The 19,700-nt window shown below is 42.2% G+C and overlaps 1 protein-coding gene, 1 long non-coding RNA gene and 1 pseudogene across 2 annotated transcripts; 2 read left to right on the forward strand and 1 right to left on the reverse strand.

Moving 5' to 3' along the window:
* The window catches only part of LOC140586333 (E3 ubiquitin/ISG15 ligase TRIM25-like), a 189,788-nt pseudogene that overhangs the window by 78,518 nt on the left and 91,570 nt on the right, over positions 1–19,700 (forward strand).
* LOC111846642 (uncharacterized) lies at positions 164–1,467 on the reverse strand. Its single transcript, XR_002838922.2, has 3 exons — positions 1,401–1,467; positions 996–1,097; positions 164–277 (listed from the first exon to the last, which is right to left on the reverse strand). It is a non-coding gene; the product is annotated as an uncharacterized lncRNA (long non-coding RNA).
* LOC140586334 (E3 ubiquitin/ISG15 ligase TRIM25-like) lies at positions 5,058–6,946 on the forward strand. The gene is made up of 2 exons (XM_072708144.1): positions 5,058–6,117; positions 6,824–6,946. Exons 1-2 carry the CDS (start codon positions 5,527–5,529, stop codon positions 6,944–6,946), a joined length of 714 nt encoding a protein of 237 aa, XP_072564245.1. The 5' UTR covers positions 5,058–5,526.

Genomic DNA, 19,700 nt, shown 5'->3' on the forward strand with positions numbered 1-19,700 from the left:
ACAGAAGACAGACAAAATTTCTATTTAAAATTTCAAAGACAATGGCATTTGCAAAAGTAAAAATATTGAAAGTTGAAGTTTTTTTTCTTGTAGCTTGTGTTTGCCTGTATGTCTTTTGATTGAGAGTCTGAGTGTTTTAAATAATGTTTAAATGCATATTTACCTTTGATCTGTAGGAAAACGTCCCTCTCTGAATACGATTGGTCGGTCCATTGACCTGTCACTCTTCATGGAAACACAGCTGGGTACAGGTGAGCCTGCTCTCTCCATCAGGACACTGTGGACAGTGAGAGGAAAGATCCTCATTATATAAATATAATCCATATACTGTGGACAGGGTCACATTAAATCTTCAGCTGTTTAACCTTCTGCTCTGTCTTCATGCACTTTGATATGCTGTGAAGCTCTTGATGCAAACATGCTTGTTTACAGCTTTAATGTGAAATAAAGTGTCTCACCTAAAATGGAGATCCCAATATGAAAGGTTTAGTATCATTGTTACAGCCTCCGTTGCTAGACTTGCCTGTTCTTGCTTGATATTACATAAATTTAGCCTTAAATGAGGTTCCCCACAATAAATTTCACGAAGTTAAGAAAAAAACAATTGCCGACCAACTACTAGACTGTTACCGAATACCGATATCATGTTCTGAATGGGAGGGGGGGGTGCGGAGACCGAAAATATAAACTTTATTTTATCATATTCAGAAAATCACGTTGCGCCCCAAAGATGTGAAAAATTGGAGAATCAGTGCTAGGTGGCAGCAGAGGACGGCGTCCAGGGAGTAGAGTAAAATGTAAATTCTTGGAGGAAATTAAATTTCATAAATTTAATAAACGATAAACATAAATCATCTACCCCACGGATCTGAATCAGTTAAGTCTCGAGGAAGTGAATTAAGTTTAGACAGATTACTCTCTCTTTCGGAAATGCTGGAACGTTTATTTTTTATGACCGTGTGTAAAGCAGTACAAACACACAGGTTCTGTCTTACCTCTCAGTTCTCTTTGTTTTACACTCCACAGGGGGGGTCATTTCAGAAGCAGCTCCCCCCATTTTTCTGCCGATCTAGACCAGATGACTGAGGCTGGGGCCTCTATGAACACGAAGGGTAAATAGTGACATACATGCATAATATCTACTAGCTACTTCATGCGACGGGTGCAGCCGCTATATAGGTGTCTGTCTATCGATCTATCTATCTATCTATCTATCTATCTATCTATCTATCTATCGCTACAAAAGGCTACGCACACATACACACACACACGTATGTCTGGGGTCTCCCAGGACTGGTTTGAGAAACAGTATATAGCATCCGCTGTAATATATAAAGTATAATATACTCCCAAATATAGCACCATTTATTATAAGTTTTATCTGTTGACTAAAATCTTACCTTGCAATGCAGAATCTTATCCGTGTTTCTTGACAAAATGGAGAGTCCAGTATTAAAATACTTTCACTTTCATCAGGGGCGTTTCTAGGATTTTCATTTAAGGGGGGCTCAGCCCCCATAGATGTTTAACACATATTTGGCTTGTTCAGAATCAGTACTCAAATGAGTCTTCCTGATTCCTCATAAATAAGACAGTAGGTTCTACATTCAACCCCTTAAAACTTTATATCTACTAGGCTATTTATTTTAATTCATTAATATAGACAAACATTGTTTTAATGTAATTAAACAAAACATCTTTTTATATCATTCTTTTTTGTTTCTATTCATTAAAAAAGTAACTTTTTCTAAATCAATGTGGCAAAAAACGCTACTCTAAGGCTAATAAATGTTTTTCACGATCTGGGACATTATTTAATACAATACAATATTTATTACAAAAAAAACAGGATTTTTCTATCTCTGTAAATCACACTGCTATGCAGTTAAAACGAGTGCATTGAATGCTGTCTGTCACTGCTTTTAATCATTTATATGCATAACTCTATGGCAGTTAATGCCATGCACTGTGTAATGTTTTATATAGACAGTTAGGTTTTCCAATTAAAACAGCAACAGCATCATTGTTTTATAAAGTAGACTATAGATTAATAGGGTATGTATTAATTAAGGGCTTCATTTTCGCTAGAGGAAACGGCTGGTGTGATGACGTAACACAGCGAAAATTTTGACATTTTTGTAAACTGTATTTATGAAAAAGGACTGCACTGATGCAGATATAACAATCTATCGAAAAACACACACCGTGGCTTAATCCTCACTCTGTGATGCTTCAGTTGAAGACCGCGCTGAAAGACGGAGTCTGCCGCCCTTTTCATATGAAATTTAAAGAGGACGTGGGCGATCACCAATTTGTGTAAAGTTTATGGAGAATTTTTAGGGGGGCTGAGTACAAATGTTAGGGGGGCCTAGCGACGCTCATGACTTTGATCTACAAACAGGTATTAAACGCGGAAGCTGTCTAAGCAGAAATGGACACGGACTCAGTGGGCCGGCGTAGGATTTTTGGGGATATTATCCATGCTACTTAATAACAAGTAACAATAAGAGAAAGGGGACAAGCTCCCGCCGCCAACTAATTCTGTCATGGCGCACATTTTGCGTTATACTTGTACATATAAAACGCGGTTCTGCAGTGACACTTAAATCAATAACACACATAAATCATTATCACACAGTCTTACTCATGGTTCACTATTCAAAATTCAATTAAATTTATTTGTATAGAATGTTCTCACAATATTACATTGTCTCAAAGCGCTTTACAGCATCCCCACCCAAAGCCCCCAGTGTGCAAGCCAGAGGTGACAGTGGCAAGGAAAAACTCCCTAGAAGGAAGAAACCTTGGGAGGAACCAGACTCAGAGGTGGAGCCCATCCTCCAGGAGCCGTCAGGGAAAGTCAAAGTCCCAGTTCACATTTTCACAGTCTTAACATTTGAGACACAAAGCGGGGGGGCAGAGAGGTGATGACAGGCGAGTGGTGGAGCTGCTTCAGATGGCAGGAACAGTGGTACAGCAGCAGGGCGTACAGGGAAGGCATCACAGGTGGAAGGGCGTACAGGGAAGTCATCACAGGCGGAAGGGCGTACAGGGAAGGCATCACAGGCGGAACGGCGTGCAGGGAAGGCATCACAGACAGAAGGGCATACAGGGAAGTCATCACAGGCGGAAGGGCATACAGGGAAGTCATCACAGGCAGAAGGGTGTACAGAGAAGGCATCACAGGCGGAACGGCGTGCAGGGAAGGCATCACAGGCAGAAGGGCATGCAGGGAAGGCATCACAGGCAGAAGGGCATACAGGGAAGGCATCACAGGCGGAAGGGCGTACAGGGAAGGCATCACAGGCAGAAGGGTGTACAGGGAAGGCATCACAGGCAGAAGGGCGTACAGGGAAGGCAGCACAGGCAGAAGGGCGTACAGGGAAGGCAGCACAGGCAGAAGGGCGTACAGGGAAGGCATCACGGGCAGAAGGGCGTACAGGGAAGGCATCACAGGCAGAAGGGCGTACAGGGAAGGCATCACAGGCGGAACGGCGTGCAGGGGAGGCATCACAGGCGGAAGGGCATACAGGGAAGGCATCACAGGCAGAAGGGCGTACAGGGAAGGCATCACAGATGGAAGAGCATACAGGGAAGGCATCACAGGCAGAAGGGCATGCAGGGAAGGCATCACAGATGGAAGAGCATACAGGGAAGGCATCACAGGCGGAAGGGCGTACAGGGAAGGCATCACAGGCAGAGACTCAAACCCAGGTCCCAGACCTGCGACACAACAGTGTTAACCACTGCACCACCATTTTGTTTTACCTAAAATGAAGGAGGGGTCTTTGTTGGGGAGCTTTAATTGTCATAAACAGCAATACAGATATAAATAATAAAACTAAAAACATTTTTTAAAGAAAATATTTAAAGAATATTGTTTGTATACTTCAACTTTTCGTTTTTTGTTTTGTTTTTATATCGTTAACATGTAATGGTATTTCATCATAAATTATGGGTTAGGGTCCCAGGCAAATGACAAATCTCCCTTTTGGGTCCCCAGGCGAAAAGGTTTGGGAAACCCTGGTTTAGAGTTCAGTCTATTGGTTTGAGTGTGGATTAAGAACCGAGTGTTTTTTTTAAAAATTATTTTCTTTTCGATTATGCTTATGGTTATAAATGTTCATTAAAATAATTACAAATACTTAAATGTAATATTGGTTTATGGTTTTCATAAGCGCATTATTGAATAACACATATTAACAGTTTAATATTCAAAAATTAGAAGTGAAGTAAAAACAAAAACTGGATTGTTACATTTATTTCCACTTTTATTCAAATAAAAATACAAATAATTTTGCTGCCTTAACAAATAGAGATGCAAATACAATTATTGGGCTCTGTGCACGTCCTTATTTGGTAGCACAGACTAAATGCATATAGGCCTACATTAAAAGGACAAGTTATATGTAAAATACCACGACACAATGCGATCAAATCCCGGCCCAAATAAGTGAAATATGTACAGGTACAGAAACACAGTGAAATATGCAGCATTCACTGGAATACCTACAGTGCAGTGAAGTCCAGCACTCATATGGAGGGCAGCGGCACACAGTACAGCTCCTCCAGGACATGCTGTGTTATTTCTTTGCATGTTTCTGAAGATTTAATGTCCAGATGATTTATTGTCCAAATGCGCGCTGTGACCCGAAAGCTTCAACACTGTAGGACAGATTCCATACAAACTACACCTCCTGTCTCGACTTATTATTATTGGTGGCAACAAGTAAATGAGAAACAGCGCCTCCAGGTGACGGGAGAGTGTACTGCTTGCAGGTGCACACAGGTGGTGCCTTCCTGAAACCATGTGCACTGTCAGACAGCTCTGTGACTTGGTAGGTAGCGCTGTAGCCACACCTGGAGGCTTGTGGGTCTGGTTCCCACTCCTGGTTCTGCATGTACAGCTTGCATGTTCTCCCCGTGTTCCTGTGGGTTTCCTCAGGTTTCCTCCCACAGTCCAAGATCATGCAGTTTGGTGAATTAGTATCTAAATTGTCCTCAGCCTGTGAGTGAGTGTTTGCCCAGTGGTGGACTGGCATCCCATCCAGGGTGTCCCTGCCCTGTGCCCAGTGATGGACTGGCATCCCATCCAGGGTGTCCCTGCCCTGTGCCCTGTGCTTCCTATACTGTGCTGTCCCATAACTGTATACTTCATAAGGGGATTATTGAAATTTGTTGGATATTTTATCCAGTATTTTATCATTCTTTTTCTGGGCTTAACTGAAGCTGGTCTTGCTACTTTAGGTGTGTAGTTGATATTTTAACTTAGTAGTATCTAAAATAAATTTACATAGTTACATCCTGGGAAGCTTTCTGGTGGCAAATTAATAGTCATTCTGAACCTGGTCACCTGACTCTCCTTCCTAAGACACGAAGGTGGAGTTTGATCTAACTGCTCTTCTCAGTCTGGCCTCAGTCTAAAACCACACCTACTGCAGCCTGAGAAGCAGGAAGTTCCTCCCACTCTCACACACAGAAAACTGAGAGAAAACTAAACTGAATCCTATCAGTGTTCGTGGTAAAATGGCAGAAACCAGTATCACAGGGAATCAGAACCAGTTAAGCTGTTCGATCTGTCTGGATCTACTGAAGGATCCAGTGACTATTCCCTGTAGTCACAGTTACTGTATGAGCTGCATTAAGAGCTACTGGGATCAGGAGGACCATCTTCAAGTTTACAGCTGCCCCCAGTGCAGAGAGACCTTCACACCCAGACCTGTTCTGGGCAGAAACACCATCCTGGCTGAAGTGGTGGAGAAACTGAAGCAGACTGGACTACAAGCTGCTACTCCTGCTGACCATTATGCTGGACCTGGAGATGTGGAGTGTGATTTCTGTACTGGGAGAAAATGCAGAGCAGTCAAGTTCTGCCTGGTGTGTCTGGCCTCTTACTGTGAAACTCACCTCCAGCCTCACTATGAGTCTCCAGCTTTTCAGAAGCACAAGCTGGCTGATCCTACTGGACATCTGCCCGACAAGGTCTGTTCCCTCCATGACAAACCCCTGGAGAGCTACTGCCGTACCGACAAGCAGTGCATCTGTTATTCCTGTAAGACGTTTGAACACAGAGACCATGATACAATCGCAGCTGCTGCAGAAAGGGCGGAGATACAGGTCAGGCCAAAAACTTTCTAATATAAATTATGAATTTTATTAAGTTATAACTTTTTTGTTTTAACTCGTGAGCATTTCTGCTTTAAAGATGCAGAGATCAAGTCTGGTTTGGTAAAGAAATGTGTGTGTATATCCTATAACTGATTAAAGAGAAATTTTAGCACCTTAACTTATATCAGACTCTGCGTTCTAACTTGGGCAAACCTGGGTCATGATGTTACTATAAAGTATAAAAAGCTCCATCAAACAGTGAATCCTGTGGCTACAGTTGAATGCATGCAGCAAGCAAACAGGGTGAAGAGGATCACTTATTATTTGGCTGAGCATCTGAATGGCTGAGATGTGTGAGCTAAGAGGTTTTAAATATGATGCGATTGTTAGCGTCAAACATGGTGCTTCCAGCATCTCAGAAATCGCCACCATCCTGGGATTTTCACACACTGCAGTGTGTAGAGTTTACTGAGGATGGTGCAGTAAACATAAAACAGCCAGACTGTGGCAGGTCTGTGAGAGAAGACACCTTGTTAATGAGAGAGGGCAGAGGAGAATCTCCTAACCATTTATCCCGGTCAGGGTCATGGGGACCTGGAGCCTTTCCCAGGCAGCATAGGGCACAAGGCTGGGCTCCATCCTGCAGTGGATGATTAAAGAATATGATCACCTTCAATAAAACAAACTCATTTCATCATCTTTTTGCTACATGTAGAAAGATATGGGTGAAACCCAGATGGAATTTCAGCAGAGAATTGAAGTGAAAGAGAAGGAGCTGCAGGAGCTGAGAGAGGCTGTGGACTCAATCACAGTGAGTATGAACCTGAGGAGAAGATAACAGCTGGCTTGTAAGAACTATTTCAGGCGTGAATTGAGGTTCTTCCACAGATGGGTGACTTGAGTGGTTTATGGTAAATAAAATTCACTGTGAGTTATAATGAGTCAGGGATTTCCCACAGGGGAGGGACAAAGGCACTGAACAGGGGGGTTAATCTAAATGAAAGGTCTTTCTCAAATGGCCTTTAAATAATATTCTTTTTAACAAATGACAAAGTTTCATACTCCAGTGTAACAGATATCAACCCCAAAAAGTCACCTATTAAACTCAGACCCAATGGTGACAACCAACCTGCACCATACAGCCACCAGTCTCTGCCAGATCCCTGCAGCTGACAGTGTATGAGCTTAATGAGGGATCATGTATGAAATGATTTACACAGGTCTGCTTCTTTGTTTTATTCAGTAACAACTTTCACAAAAATCAGAAGAAATAGGCCTATTTCTTAAACTACAAATTGTGCAATTGTTGCCAAATTAAATACAATAAAGAAATCAGTCATTAAAATATCATTGTATACCCCAACTAACCATTTGTAGTCAGAAAGTAAATGTCAGTCTCCAGTACAAAATATACGATGGAGCACAGATAAAACTTTTAAGCGTAATTAACCAAATGTCAAGGTCAGCACCTGTTTTGTCCCAGTCTTGCATCTTCTCTCCGTTTGGCCAGCAGGTGTCACTGGCCATCCTGTCTTCCCCCGTTGTCCTAGTCTGTAGTGTTTCCCCTGTTCCCAGTTGACCCCATGGCTCAATGAGCTGAGCATGTGGCTACTTGTTAACCCCTCTGTTGTGTGTTAGAATCCCACCTCCTCTGTTTTTGTATTTTGTTTCATTTGTATGACTTTTTTAGTTCCTGCGTCTTGTGATTTGTATTTGGTTTCATGCTTGGTGCCCCTGCTTGTGTTTTTACCTGTCTGTTATTCCTCTAGTGTAGATTCTGTTTCCTTGTTTCTGTCACTGTCTTAGTTTTCCCCTCCCTCTCCCTGAGTTAATTATTAGTTCCCCCTGTTGCCTGTTCTTCTGCCTGCCCTTGTGTGTTTTCCTGATTGCTCGTTATCCTGCACCGTCCCTGAGTGCTTCATTGTATTTTGTTGGATGTCAGTGATGTTTGATGTAGTCGCTATTGATGTATGTTACTGAGGTTTGAATGTTGTGTGATTTATTGCCTGCCTGCCTGCTCTTTGTTTCCCTGCCCCATTTGTAGTTAGTCTTTGTTTATCCCCTGTTTAGTTTTGACCCTGCGCGGTCCATTTATTTTGTAGTGTTTTTTGTGTGTTCAGTGTTGTTTAATAAACCCCCGTGTTCCTGTGAGTCGCTAGGGGGTCGTCCATATTCCCTTCCTCACCATGTGTCTTAAAATTGGATGAGAGAGGGATATAGGGCTCTCGAAGGAACAAACAGGCACGCTTAGGTTCACTCAAATACACTTTAATAAGTAATACAAAATTATCTCGCATTAACACCAATACCGAGCTATCATATTGAAGGCAATGCAAAATAACTTGTACTACAACGGATATCAAATAATATATATCTTATAGCTAATAGTATTAGGTGCAAATGAATATATATAGAAAAGAAGCAATAATACATACAAGAAGCAAGGAAACATAAAAGAAGTTACGAAATATTATCACAAGCGGCGATAATTTACTCACAACAATCAATGGAAAGCAGAAGCAGTTGCAAAGCTATTTACACTCGGACGTGCTACAGTATCATCACCCACCTTCACACATGGACTGGGGAGCCCTTTCAGTCCTGGCAGGAGACCAACACGTGAGTTCCGAGAAAATGCCGGGCGATGCGCGCTCTATCCCACGGCTGAACTCCGGTCAGTACTGGAATCTCCCCCTTCCTTTATACTAAATTTAGAGTTGCATGTGGGCAGGGGGTAAGCTGGCCAGGCTCACCCCTTCCCCCCAGGCAATATATGGTGCTCCAATTCCCCCTTTAGTCCGAGTGATTCTGCTTGCGATAATACAATACAATGGGCGTCCTGGCGCCAGGTGACTTTGCGCAACGCCTCCCTGTTCCCCCCTACAGGTAATATAGGGTGCTGCATACCGACCCCCCACCCTATCTCCTGAAACCAAGATAAGCATCCTGCATGCCGATCTAATGGCCCAGATGAACATAAGAACATAAGAACATAAGAAATTTACAAACGAGAGGAGGCCATTCGGCCCATCAAGCTCGTTTGGGGAGAACTTAGCTAATAGCTCAGAGTTGTTAAAATCTTATCTAGCTCTGATTTAAAGGAACCCATGGTTTTAGCTTCCACTACAATAGCAGGAAGACTATTCCATACTCTGACTACACGCTGTGTAAAGAAGTGCTTCCTCAAATTTGTTTTAAAATGTTCTCCCGCTAATTTCCACTTATGGCCACGAGTTCTAGTATTTAGACTAATATTGAAATAGTCATTTGGCTGAACAGCATCCAGACCCATTAGAATCTTATAGACCTGAATCATATCCCCCCTTAGTCTCCTTTGCTCAAGACTGAACAGATTCAGTTCCGCTAACCTCTCCTCGTAAGACATTCCTCTAAGACCAGGAATCATTCTCGTAGCTCTTCGTTGCACCTTTTCTAAGGCAGTAATGTCCTTCTTGAGGTATGGTGACCAAACCTGCACACAGTATTCTAGGTGGGGTCTTACCAAGGAATTATATAAGTGTAACATCACCTCCCTTGACTTAAACTCCACACATCTAGAGATATAACCCAACATTCTGTTCGCCTTTTTTATTGCTTCCCCACATTGGCGAGAGTGGGACATGGAAGCATCAACATACATACCGAGATCTTTCTCGTAATCAGCTACATTGATTTCAGTGGAACCCATAAAATATCTGTACTGTATATTTCTGCTCCCTGCATGGATTACCTTACATTTATCTGTGTTAAATTTCATCTGCCAAGTATCAGCCCATTCGCTAATTAAATCCAGATCCCGTTGAAGCCTTTCTGCTGCTAGATTAGTATCTGCTACCCCGCCCACCTTAGTGTCGTCTGCAAATTTAACCAGTTTACTGTATGTATTTGTGTCAATATCATTAATGTAAATTAGGAACAATAGTGGTCCTAAAATTGAACCCTGCGGTACCCCACTATAAACGGAGGCCCACTGTGACATAGTGCCTCTAATAACTACTCGCTGCTTCCTATCAGTTAGCCAGTTTTTGATCCAAGCTGCCACAGTTCCTAAAATTCCTGCAGCTTTAAGCTTTAACAAGAGCCGTTTGTGGGGGACAACATCAAAGGCTTTCTGGAAATCTAAGTAAATCACATCATAGGCCTTTTTGTGATCAATTTCACTTGTAGCTTCCTCAAAGAACTCAAGCAGATTCGTTAAGCAGGATCTACCTCTCCTAAATCCATGTTGGCTATCCTTTATAATGTTATTTGCATCTAGGTAATCTACCATTTTCACTTGAATTATAGCTTCCATTATTTTTCCAGTAATGCTAGTTAAACTGATTGGCCTATAGTTTGCTGGGTTACTTCTATCCCCTTTTTTGAATATGGGTGTTATATTGGCATGCTTCCAATCTGATGGTACCACACCCGCAGATAACGATTTTTGGAATATTAAAGTCAAAGGTTGGCTAATAATATCCCTCATCTCTTTTAAGACTAAAGGTAAGATGCCATCAGGCCCCTGCGATTTATTTATTTTGAGTTTAGCTAGGCTTAGTATCACATCAACCTCAGTTATACATATATTGGTCATAGACGATGCTGTATTCGTATTAATTGGTGGTAAGTTACTTGTGTTCTCTATTGTGAACACCCTTGAAAAATAATCATTAAACTCGTTTACCATATCAATTTCGTTATCAATTATAAGGCCCTTACTATCCTGCAAATTAGTGATTTCAGCTTTTAGTGCTCTCTTGGAGTTAAAATATTGGAAGAAACCTTTACTGTCATGCTTAGCCTCCAATGCAATTTTTCTTTCTACATCCCTCTTTGATAGCCTAATGTCATTTTTTAACTCTGCCTGTAGACTTAGATACTCCTGCTTGATTTTGAAATCATTAGTTATTTTCCAGTTGTGGAACAGAGCCCTTTTCCTCCTGACTTTATTCTTAATTTCCTTAGTAAACCACCTTGGTTGTCGTTTCCTAGATTTAGTTTTGCTGGAAACAGGTATGAAGTCCTCTTGCACTTGCAACAATGTGCTTTTGAAAAATTCCCATGCCTCTTCAACTGTTTTGCTATTTAACTCTGTCCAGTTTACAGTTTCTAATTTCCGTCTCATACCATTAAAGTTAGCCTTCCTAACATTGTATACTTTTAATTTAGACTTTGCTCTTCGGACACTAAAATTAACCTCGAATTTAACCATGTTATGATCACTACCGTACAATGGGTCTAAAACCTCTAATTTTCCAATCCTATCCTGGTTATTACAAAAAACGAGATCAAGAAGGGCTTCTCCCCTGGTACTAATTCCACCATCTCAAGTTCATTTACAGAAGAGCCAGAGACTGTGTCCCACTGTATCCCAGGTAAATTAAAATCACCCATAACCACCACATCATTTTTATTACTCATAATCCTGATATCATCATATAATATTCTGCTGTCCTCTACAGCTACATTAGGTGCCCTATAACAAACCCCGACAATTAGGCCATTTGAATCTTTAGCATCAAGTTTGATCCATACCGCTTCTGAATTTTTATTTTTATCAGTGAGATCCCTTGCCTGCAAGTTTTCTTTTACGTATACTGCAACACCACCTCCCTTCTTGCCTATCCGGTCTCTACGGAACAACGTATAACCATCCATATTATATTCATCACCATCATTGTCACTCATCCATGTTTCAGTTATTCCTATAATGTCGTAATTGTCTGAAGAAATTAAAGCCTCTAAGTCATTAATTTTGTTTCTAATACTCCTTGCATTCAAATACAGACCACTAATGGTAGGCCTTTTACAGGGTCTACTTTTAATATTTATTTGGGCTTTCCGTCTCTCCCCACATAAATTCTTAACTGCCCTCCCTGCCCCCCCAGTCCCTAGTTTAAACATTCCTCAACTATTCTGCACATACGCCTCCCCAATACACTGGTTCCCCTATGGTTCAGATGTAACCCGTCCGGCTTGAACAGGTCCCACCTGTTCCAGAAGGTCTTCCAGTGCCCCATAAACCTGAACCCCTCTTTCCTACACCACCATTTTAGCCACGCATTTAATCCCCTTATCTCAGCTAATTTTGCCTGACTTGCACGTGGCACGGGAAGTATTCCAGAGAATACCACCGTGGATGTTCTGCATCTAAGCTTATCCGCGACTTCTATAAATTTATCTTGCAGAACAGCCCTTCTGCCCTTTCCTATGTCATTGGTGCCAACATGCACCACGACCACTGGATCCACCCCGGCTGGGGCCAAAAGCCTGTCCACTCGATCTGGAAGGTCCCCTACCTGGGCACCAGGCAGGCAAGACACCGTACGGGACCCTCTATCACGGGTGCACACATAACTATCTACACCTCTTATAATTGAATCCCCTACTACCACAACCTCCCTCCTACTGGGGTTAGGTGGCTCCTTGGTGCCCAAGGGCCCACCTGCCTCCCCAGTCTCTTCCGGCTCTAAAGCTGGAAGCACCTGAAAGCGGTTAGAAACCGTTACTTCAGGTGATGCCGCCTCTGTGAACTGTGTACGCCCTTTTCTACGTCTACGACCTACGTTCACCCAGCTCTCTCGACCTACCTGTTCATCATTCTCCCCCCTCCCCGCTTGTGACGTACACATAGTCAGCATCCTGGCTTCTTTTATGAGCCCAAGTTATTTACGGCAAAATTAGGTTTTACAGGGGATCGGTAAATAACTTGTTCGTGCAGTGTAGTGACATTTGGGGTGAATCATGGACGATTGATCTGAATTTCAGGACGATCAGTCCACACGCGATCAGAATTAATCCACAATTACAACTTCCCAGAATATTATAGTAAAGTTAATTCCATGTCACGTGGGTGACGTAATCGTCCGCGAATTCATCCTAATACACCATGCCTCCCCCTCGCTCCAATTCCGCCCGGTGCTGTGACACCAACATTTAGAAAGAATGCAAGTCTGAAGACATCTAGTTTGTATAAATCTTATTGTGTTCAGCATTAGCTTTACATACATTGCACTCTGCAGTTTGGCATTTTTCTTCCTTCAGCGTAAAGTACAGCCCCTACGCATCCGCGAGGCTTAGGGGCAGAATATCACCCCTAACTGTATCACAGTCTGCTAGCCAGAACTATAACATAAAAAGTCTGTTTATTACCAATTTCTAAACAAACTGCCCTGCACACTTTCCATGTCAAAATAATTGGTCCTATCAAGACCTTTATATATACTGTATAAATTGTGCCACTGTATTCTAGAAGTTATTATTAACTCATTATTATATATAGTTAATATTTAATAATATACTCATTATTAAAAATGCAAAAGGTGCACAGCGTACCCAAGCCAAGACTTTTAATATTAAAGATATAGTATACACTTACTCAAACACAAGACTTTTAATATTAAAGATATAGTGTACACTTACTCAAACAAATATTACAGTATGTATTGGTAATATTTATATCCAGCTGTTGGGTTTTTGTACCACTAACTTTCCCAGCCTCATATTGTCCCCCTCCCCACTTTTTTGAGACGTGTTTCTGTTATGAAATTCAAAATGAACCAATATTTTTCATGACATTGCAAAATGTCTCACTCACAGTTTGCATATCGATCAAACAGGTCGACTGAAGATGCCATATCCTCTGCCCTTCACCTCTCCCTATCTCACCTGGAGAAGAGAGACACTTATGTTAGAATGCTGTTCATAGACTTCAGCTCAGCATTCGACACCATCATCCCCCAAAGGCTCAGCAGGAAACTGAACGAGCTGGGACTGAGCACCTCTTTGTGTAACTGGATCCTGGACATTCTGTCAGAAAGGCCTCAGTCCGTCCGTATTGGCGACAAAATTTCCAGCACCATCAGAATGAGCACAGGCGTGCCACAGGGGTCTCAGTCCACTACTGCTCACTCTGCTGACCCACGACTGCACTGCCACGCACAGCTCAAACCACATCATCAAGTTCGCTGATGACACGACTGTGGTTGGGCTCATCCGCCACAACGAGTCAGTGTACAGAGATGAGGTTCAGCGGCTGGGTGTCTGGTGCAGTGAGAACAACCTATCACTGAATGTGGACAAGACAAAGGAAATTATTGTCGAATTCAGGAAGACTCACGCTACCGACATGCCAGTCAGTATCAAGAGACAGTGAAGAACACCACATTTCTGGGAATTCACATCTCAGACGACCTCACCTGGACCACCAACACCACCTCCATCACCAAAAAGGCTCAGCAGCGTCTTCACTTCCTGAGACGATTGAAGCGGGCCAACCTCCCTCCTCCCATCCTCTCCGTGTTCTACAGAGGCAGCGTAGAGAGCGTCCTGACCAGCTGCATTTCCGTCTGGTTGGGCAGTGCCAGTGCTGCTGACCAGAAGAGCCTGCAGCGGATCGTTAAAGCCGCTGGTAACATCATCGGGGCGTCTCTCCCCTCACTGCAGGAGATCTTCCACAAGCGCTGCATCAGAAAGGCCTCCCGCATCGTGCTGGACTCCTCCACCCCACACAGACTCTCTGCACTACTCCCATCTGGCAGACGCTACCGCAGCATCAAAGCCCGATCGACCAGACTGTGAGAGCTTCTTCCCACAAGCCGTCAGACTCCTCATCGTGCTGCCTGCCCTCCCACCCCCACCCACACACACACCTGAACTGTGAACCGTGACTTTACTGTGACTTTACACATCTGCACTTTACACATCACTGTTTAAAATGCACATGCTGCTACATGCACAAAAACAACTGTGCAAAACTGCATTTAAAAAAAAATACTGTCCTTGTATCATGTTGAACTGCTACTAATCATTTGCACACATTTCCACACAAAATTACATTCCCAGTATTGAAATATGTTTCTCTGCTGTTGCAATACTTGCACATATTCTGAATACCTCCTTAACTAATTGCACAATTTCCACGCTAGCTTAGAGTTTATATTTATATTTATAGTTTATATATTTATTCTCTGTGCCTATTTGTACTTTGTAAGAACTGGAGCCACGTCGTCTCGTCTCACTGTATACATGTATATAGCTGAGATGACAATAAAGTTCACTTTGACTTTGACTTAATATAAGGAGTGAATAAAGCCCAATTCGTACTGCTACTGTCTGCGGACAGTGACAATGACTTTAGTGCATCGGTATGTGTTGACTGCACATTGCAGCAAATTGTTAGCCTGCTGGTCTGCTGGAATATCATTGCTGTACTTATGGACCAGTTACAACAGTCTGCGCACACAGACAAACGTAATATGTGTGTAGAAGTCTGTGCACAGTATGAAATAGACTTAAAACCAAACCATCTGTTCTCCTCCATCAGACTCCTGTCGGCTCGTTCTGGACCCCAACACAGCAAACAGACACCAACTGTCTGAGGGGAACAGAGTGGTGACATGGAAGAGAGAGACAGAGTCATATCCTGACCACTGGGAGAGTTTTGACTCACTCCAGCAAGTGCTGTGTACAGAGGGTCTGACTGGGTGCTACTACTGGGAGGTTGAGTGGAGCGGGCATTTGATTGGTGTAGCCGTCACATATAAAGGGATCAGCAGGATAGGATGGAGTAATGACAGTGGGCTTGGAAGCAATAACAAGTCCTGGTGTTTGTACTGTGATCCCTCTAGTTACACACTCTGGCACAATAATGATGACACTATTATATTTGCCCCTGCTCTTCTGAGATAGGAGTGAACCTGGATCACGGGACAGGAATGCTGTCCTTCTATGGCAGCTTGAGTAATATCATTCAGCCATGGCATCGATTTTGGCTTAGAAGGACAAACTTTAAGAGAGACAATGACAATCTAAAATATCCTGGCAAGTGCAGTACAAAAGTGAAGTTAGCTCCTCCGTATCGGTACAGTGAACATTCTCTAAACACGGTCCAACAGCATCATTAAACGCAGTTACAAATTTTGTAGCAGTAGAAGGCTTCATCTGTCAGAAACACTGGGAGCCCACACAAGACTTAGGGGCATCACACAGAAGATAACTTTCGATCAGAATGGTGGAATGATCAGAGAAATCGGCCTCATGAGCTGCCATATTAAAAACAGACAGGACATATGATGGTACAAGGTCTAAAGTATGGCCATGATCTTCAGTAGGACCTATTACAGACCTATTATAGGTCAGAAGATTCAGTAAGATTCAGGAAGTCTTTGACTAGCGGCTTAGGTGAGCAGCAAATATGTATGTGAAAATCACCCACAATCAAAACTCAGTCATATTTTGGTATAAAATAAGTCAGAAAGTTAGAAAAGTCACTAATAAAGTCCTTCTTTTACATATTTTGGTGGCCGGTAAATCACAGCAATAAATGCTAGATTTAGGCGGCCCAGTTCACACATAATCACCTCAAAATTGTAAAACTGCTGATAACTGTTTACAAATAAAAGTTCTCTTTAAAAACTATAGCTACTCCTCCTCCTTAACCAGTAGATCTCGATGAGCTAAAAGATCGCAGAAGGCACTTGATTGAAGTCTGAATGCGGTGTAGATGATTGGGTAGTCCTAGTAAAACAGAGGAAGGTCATCATGTCTGCTGTTAATGTTTATAATCCGGCATTTTGTAGCAGAACGAATATCAAATAGAGCTTGGTGATCATATACCAGTAAGGAGCAAACATTTCCAGCAAAAAGCAACAAAAAAACACCAACATGAGCTAATCATGGAAGACGGCCGGCCACACACACTGGCACCATCTTAGGAATGAGATGTCTTATCTTGTCTAAAACCGGAGAAAATTTGCCATTCACTTCATGCTGAAGGAGTGGACTGAGTTGCTGAGTCAGTAGGTGAATGACAGATGCTCATGTTCATCCACTCATCCACCAGTTCATTCAGAACGAGAATGAGACCCAAGGGAGTGACCAAGGCTGTCGGTGGTTCGTTCACTATAGGCATATATAGTCCCACACTGTCAAAAAAGAGGGACAGTCCTGGTTCAGTTTTGTTCCCCAAGGTGCAAACTTAATGTTCCCTCCCTCAGACTCCATTTCTGTACCTTAAATTAGACTAAAGGGCACTTTTACCTACAACTAGGATACAATTGACAGACCCTTGAGGGAACAGATTGGTACTTTTTTTTCTGACAGTGCAGGTGTAGTTTCCAGCCAATCACATGCTGACTTACAGCAGGTCCTTACATGCCTCACTGGCTCTCACTGGCCATAGTCAAGGAGGGAAGCAGCTTTACATTTCTGAGGACAAACAGAAGAAGGAAAACAACAAATTTGTGCAGAGACGTGAACGTGAGTGTGTAGCTGCTGTAAGGGACTCGTTCACTGTGAACAAATCGGCCGCAAACTTTACACCATAAATGGAAGATACCTGTATCAATAATTAATGATAGATTGATGACTTTGTAATGTGGGCATGTGCGGGGGTTGTGTGTGTGGGGGGAGCACTGGGGTTGCCAAATGATAACTGACGATCACTTAAACGCCCCCATCCTAAGCAGGGAAATTTACCAGCCAGCAGAATTTATCGAGGGGACCTTCCCCCACCCCGACCGGCAATTTAGTGGTCTGATGCCCACCCAAGGGATCCCTCAACTTGGTACGCAACGCACCCCCCCCCCCCCCCTTTCCATCCTGCCTTACAAACCACAGACTCACCCAACACCCTGAAGAAAGTTCCCTTTTAAATTTGGCCTGTATATACCCTGTGGCTAAAATGGTGGTGTAGGAAAGAGGGGTTCAGGTTTATGGGGCACTGGAAGACCTTCTGGAACAGGTGGGACCTGTTCAAGTCGGACGGGTTGCACCTGAACCATAGGGGAACCAGTGTATTGGGGAGGCGTATGTGCAGAATAGTTGAGGAATGTTTAAACTAGGGACTGGGGGGGCAGGGAGGTCAGATAAGAATTTATGTGGGGAGAGACGGAAAGCCCAAATAAATATTAAAAGTAGACACTGTAAAAGGCCTACCATTAGTGGTCTGTATTTGAATGCTAGGAGTATTAGAAACAAAATTAATGACTTAGAGGCTTTAATTTCTTCAGACAATTACGACATTATAGGAATAACTGAAACATGGATGAGTGACAATGGTGGTGATGAATATAATATGGATGGTTATACGTTGTTCCGTAGAGACCGGATAGGCAAGAAGGGAGGTGGTGTTGCAGTATACGTAAAAGAAAACTTGCAGGCAAGGGATATCACTGATAAAAATAAAAATTCAGAAGCTGTATGGATAAAACTTGATGCTAAAGATTCAAATGGCCTAATTGTCGGGGTTTGTTATAGAGCACCTAATGTAGCTGTAGAGGAAAGCAGAATATTATATGATGATATCAGGACTATGAGTAATAATAATGATGTGGTGGTTATGGGTGATTTTAATTTACCTGGGATACAGTGGGACACAGTCTCTGGCTCTTCTGTAAATGAACTTGAGATGGTGGAATTAGTACAGGATTGTTTTTTTACTCAGTTTGTTAATACTCCTACTAGGGGAGAAGCCCTTCTTGATCTCGTTTTCTGTAATAACCAGGATAGGATTGGAAAATTAGAGGTTTTAGACCCATTGTACGGTAGTGATCATAACATGGTTAAATTCGAGGTTAATTTTTGTGTCCGAAGAGCAAAGTCGAAATTAAAAGTATACAATGTTAGGAAGGCTAACTTTAATGGTATGAGACAGAAATTAGTAACTGTAAACTGGACAGAGTTAAATAGCAAAACAGTTGAAGAGGCATGGGAATTTTTCAAAAGCACATTGTTGCAAGTGAAAGAGGACTTCATACCTGTTTCCAGCAAAACTAAATCTAGGAAACGACAACCAAGGTGGTTTACTAAGGAAATTAAGAATAAAGTCAGGAGGAAAAGGGCTCTGTTCCACAATTGGAAAATAACTAATGATTTCATAATTAAGCAGGAGTATCTAAGTGTACAGGCAGAGTTAAAAAATGACATTAGGCTATCCAAGAGGGATGTAGAAAGAAAAATTGCATTGGAGGCTAAGCATGACAGTAAAGGTTTCTTCCAATATTTTAACTCCAAGAGAGCACTAAAAGCTGAAATCACTAATTTGCAGGATAGTAAGGGACTTATAATTGATAACGAAATCGATATGGTAAATGAGTTTAATGATTATTTTTCAAGGGTGTTCACAATAGAGAACACAAGTAACTTACCACCAATTAATACGAATACAGCATCGTCTATGACCAATATATGTATAACTGAGGTTGATGTGATACTAAGCCTAGCTAAACTCAAAATAAATAAATCGCAGGGGCCTGATGGCATCTTACCTATAGTCTTAAAAGAGATGAGGGATATTATTAGCCAACCTTTAACTTTAATATTCCAGAAATCGTTATCTGCGGGTGTGGTACCATCAGATTGGAAGCATGCTAATATAACACCCATATTCAAAAAAGGGGATAGAAGTAATCCAGCAAACTATAGGCCAATCAGTTTAACTAGCATTACTGGAAAAATAATGGAAGCTATAATTCAAGTGAAAATGGTAGATTACCTAGATGCAAATAACATTATAAAGGATAGCCAACATGGATTTAGGAGAGGTAGATCCTGCTTAACGAATCTACTTGAGTTCTTTGAGGAAGCTACAAGTGAAATTGATCACAAAA

Source organism: Paramormyrops kingsleyae, unplaced genomic scaffold, assembly GCF_048594095.1.
Source record: "Paramormyrops kingsleyae isolate MSU_618 unplaced genomic scaffold, PKINGS_0.4 ups39, whole genome shotgun sequence".
NCBI lineage: Eukaryota > Metazoa > Chordata > Actinopteri > Osteoglossiformes > Mormyridae > Paramormyrops > Paramormyrops kingsleyae.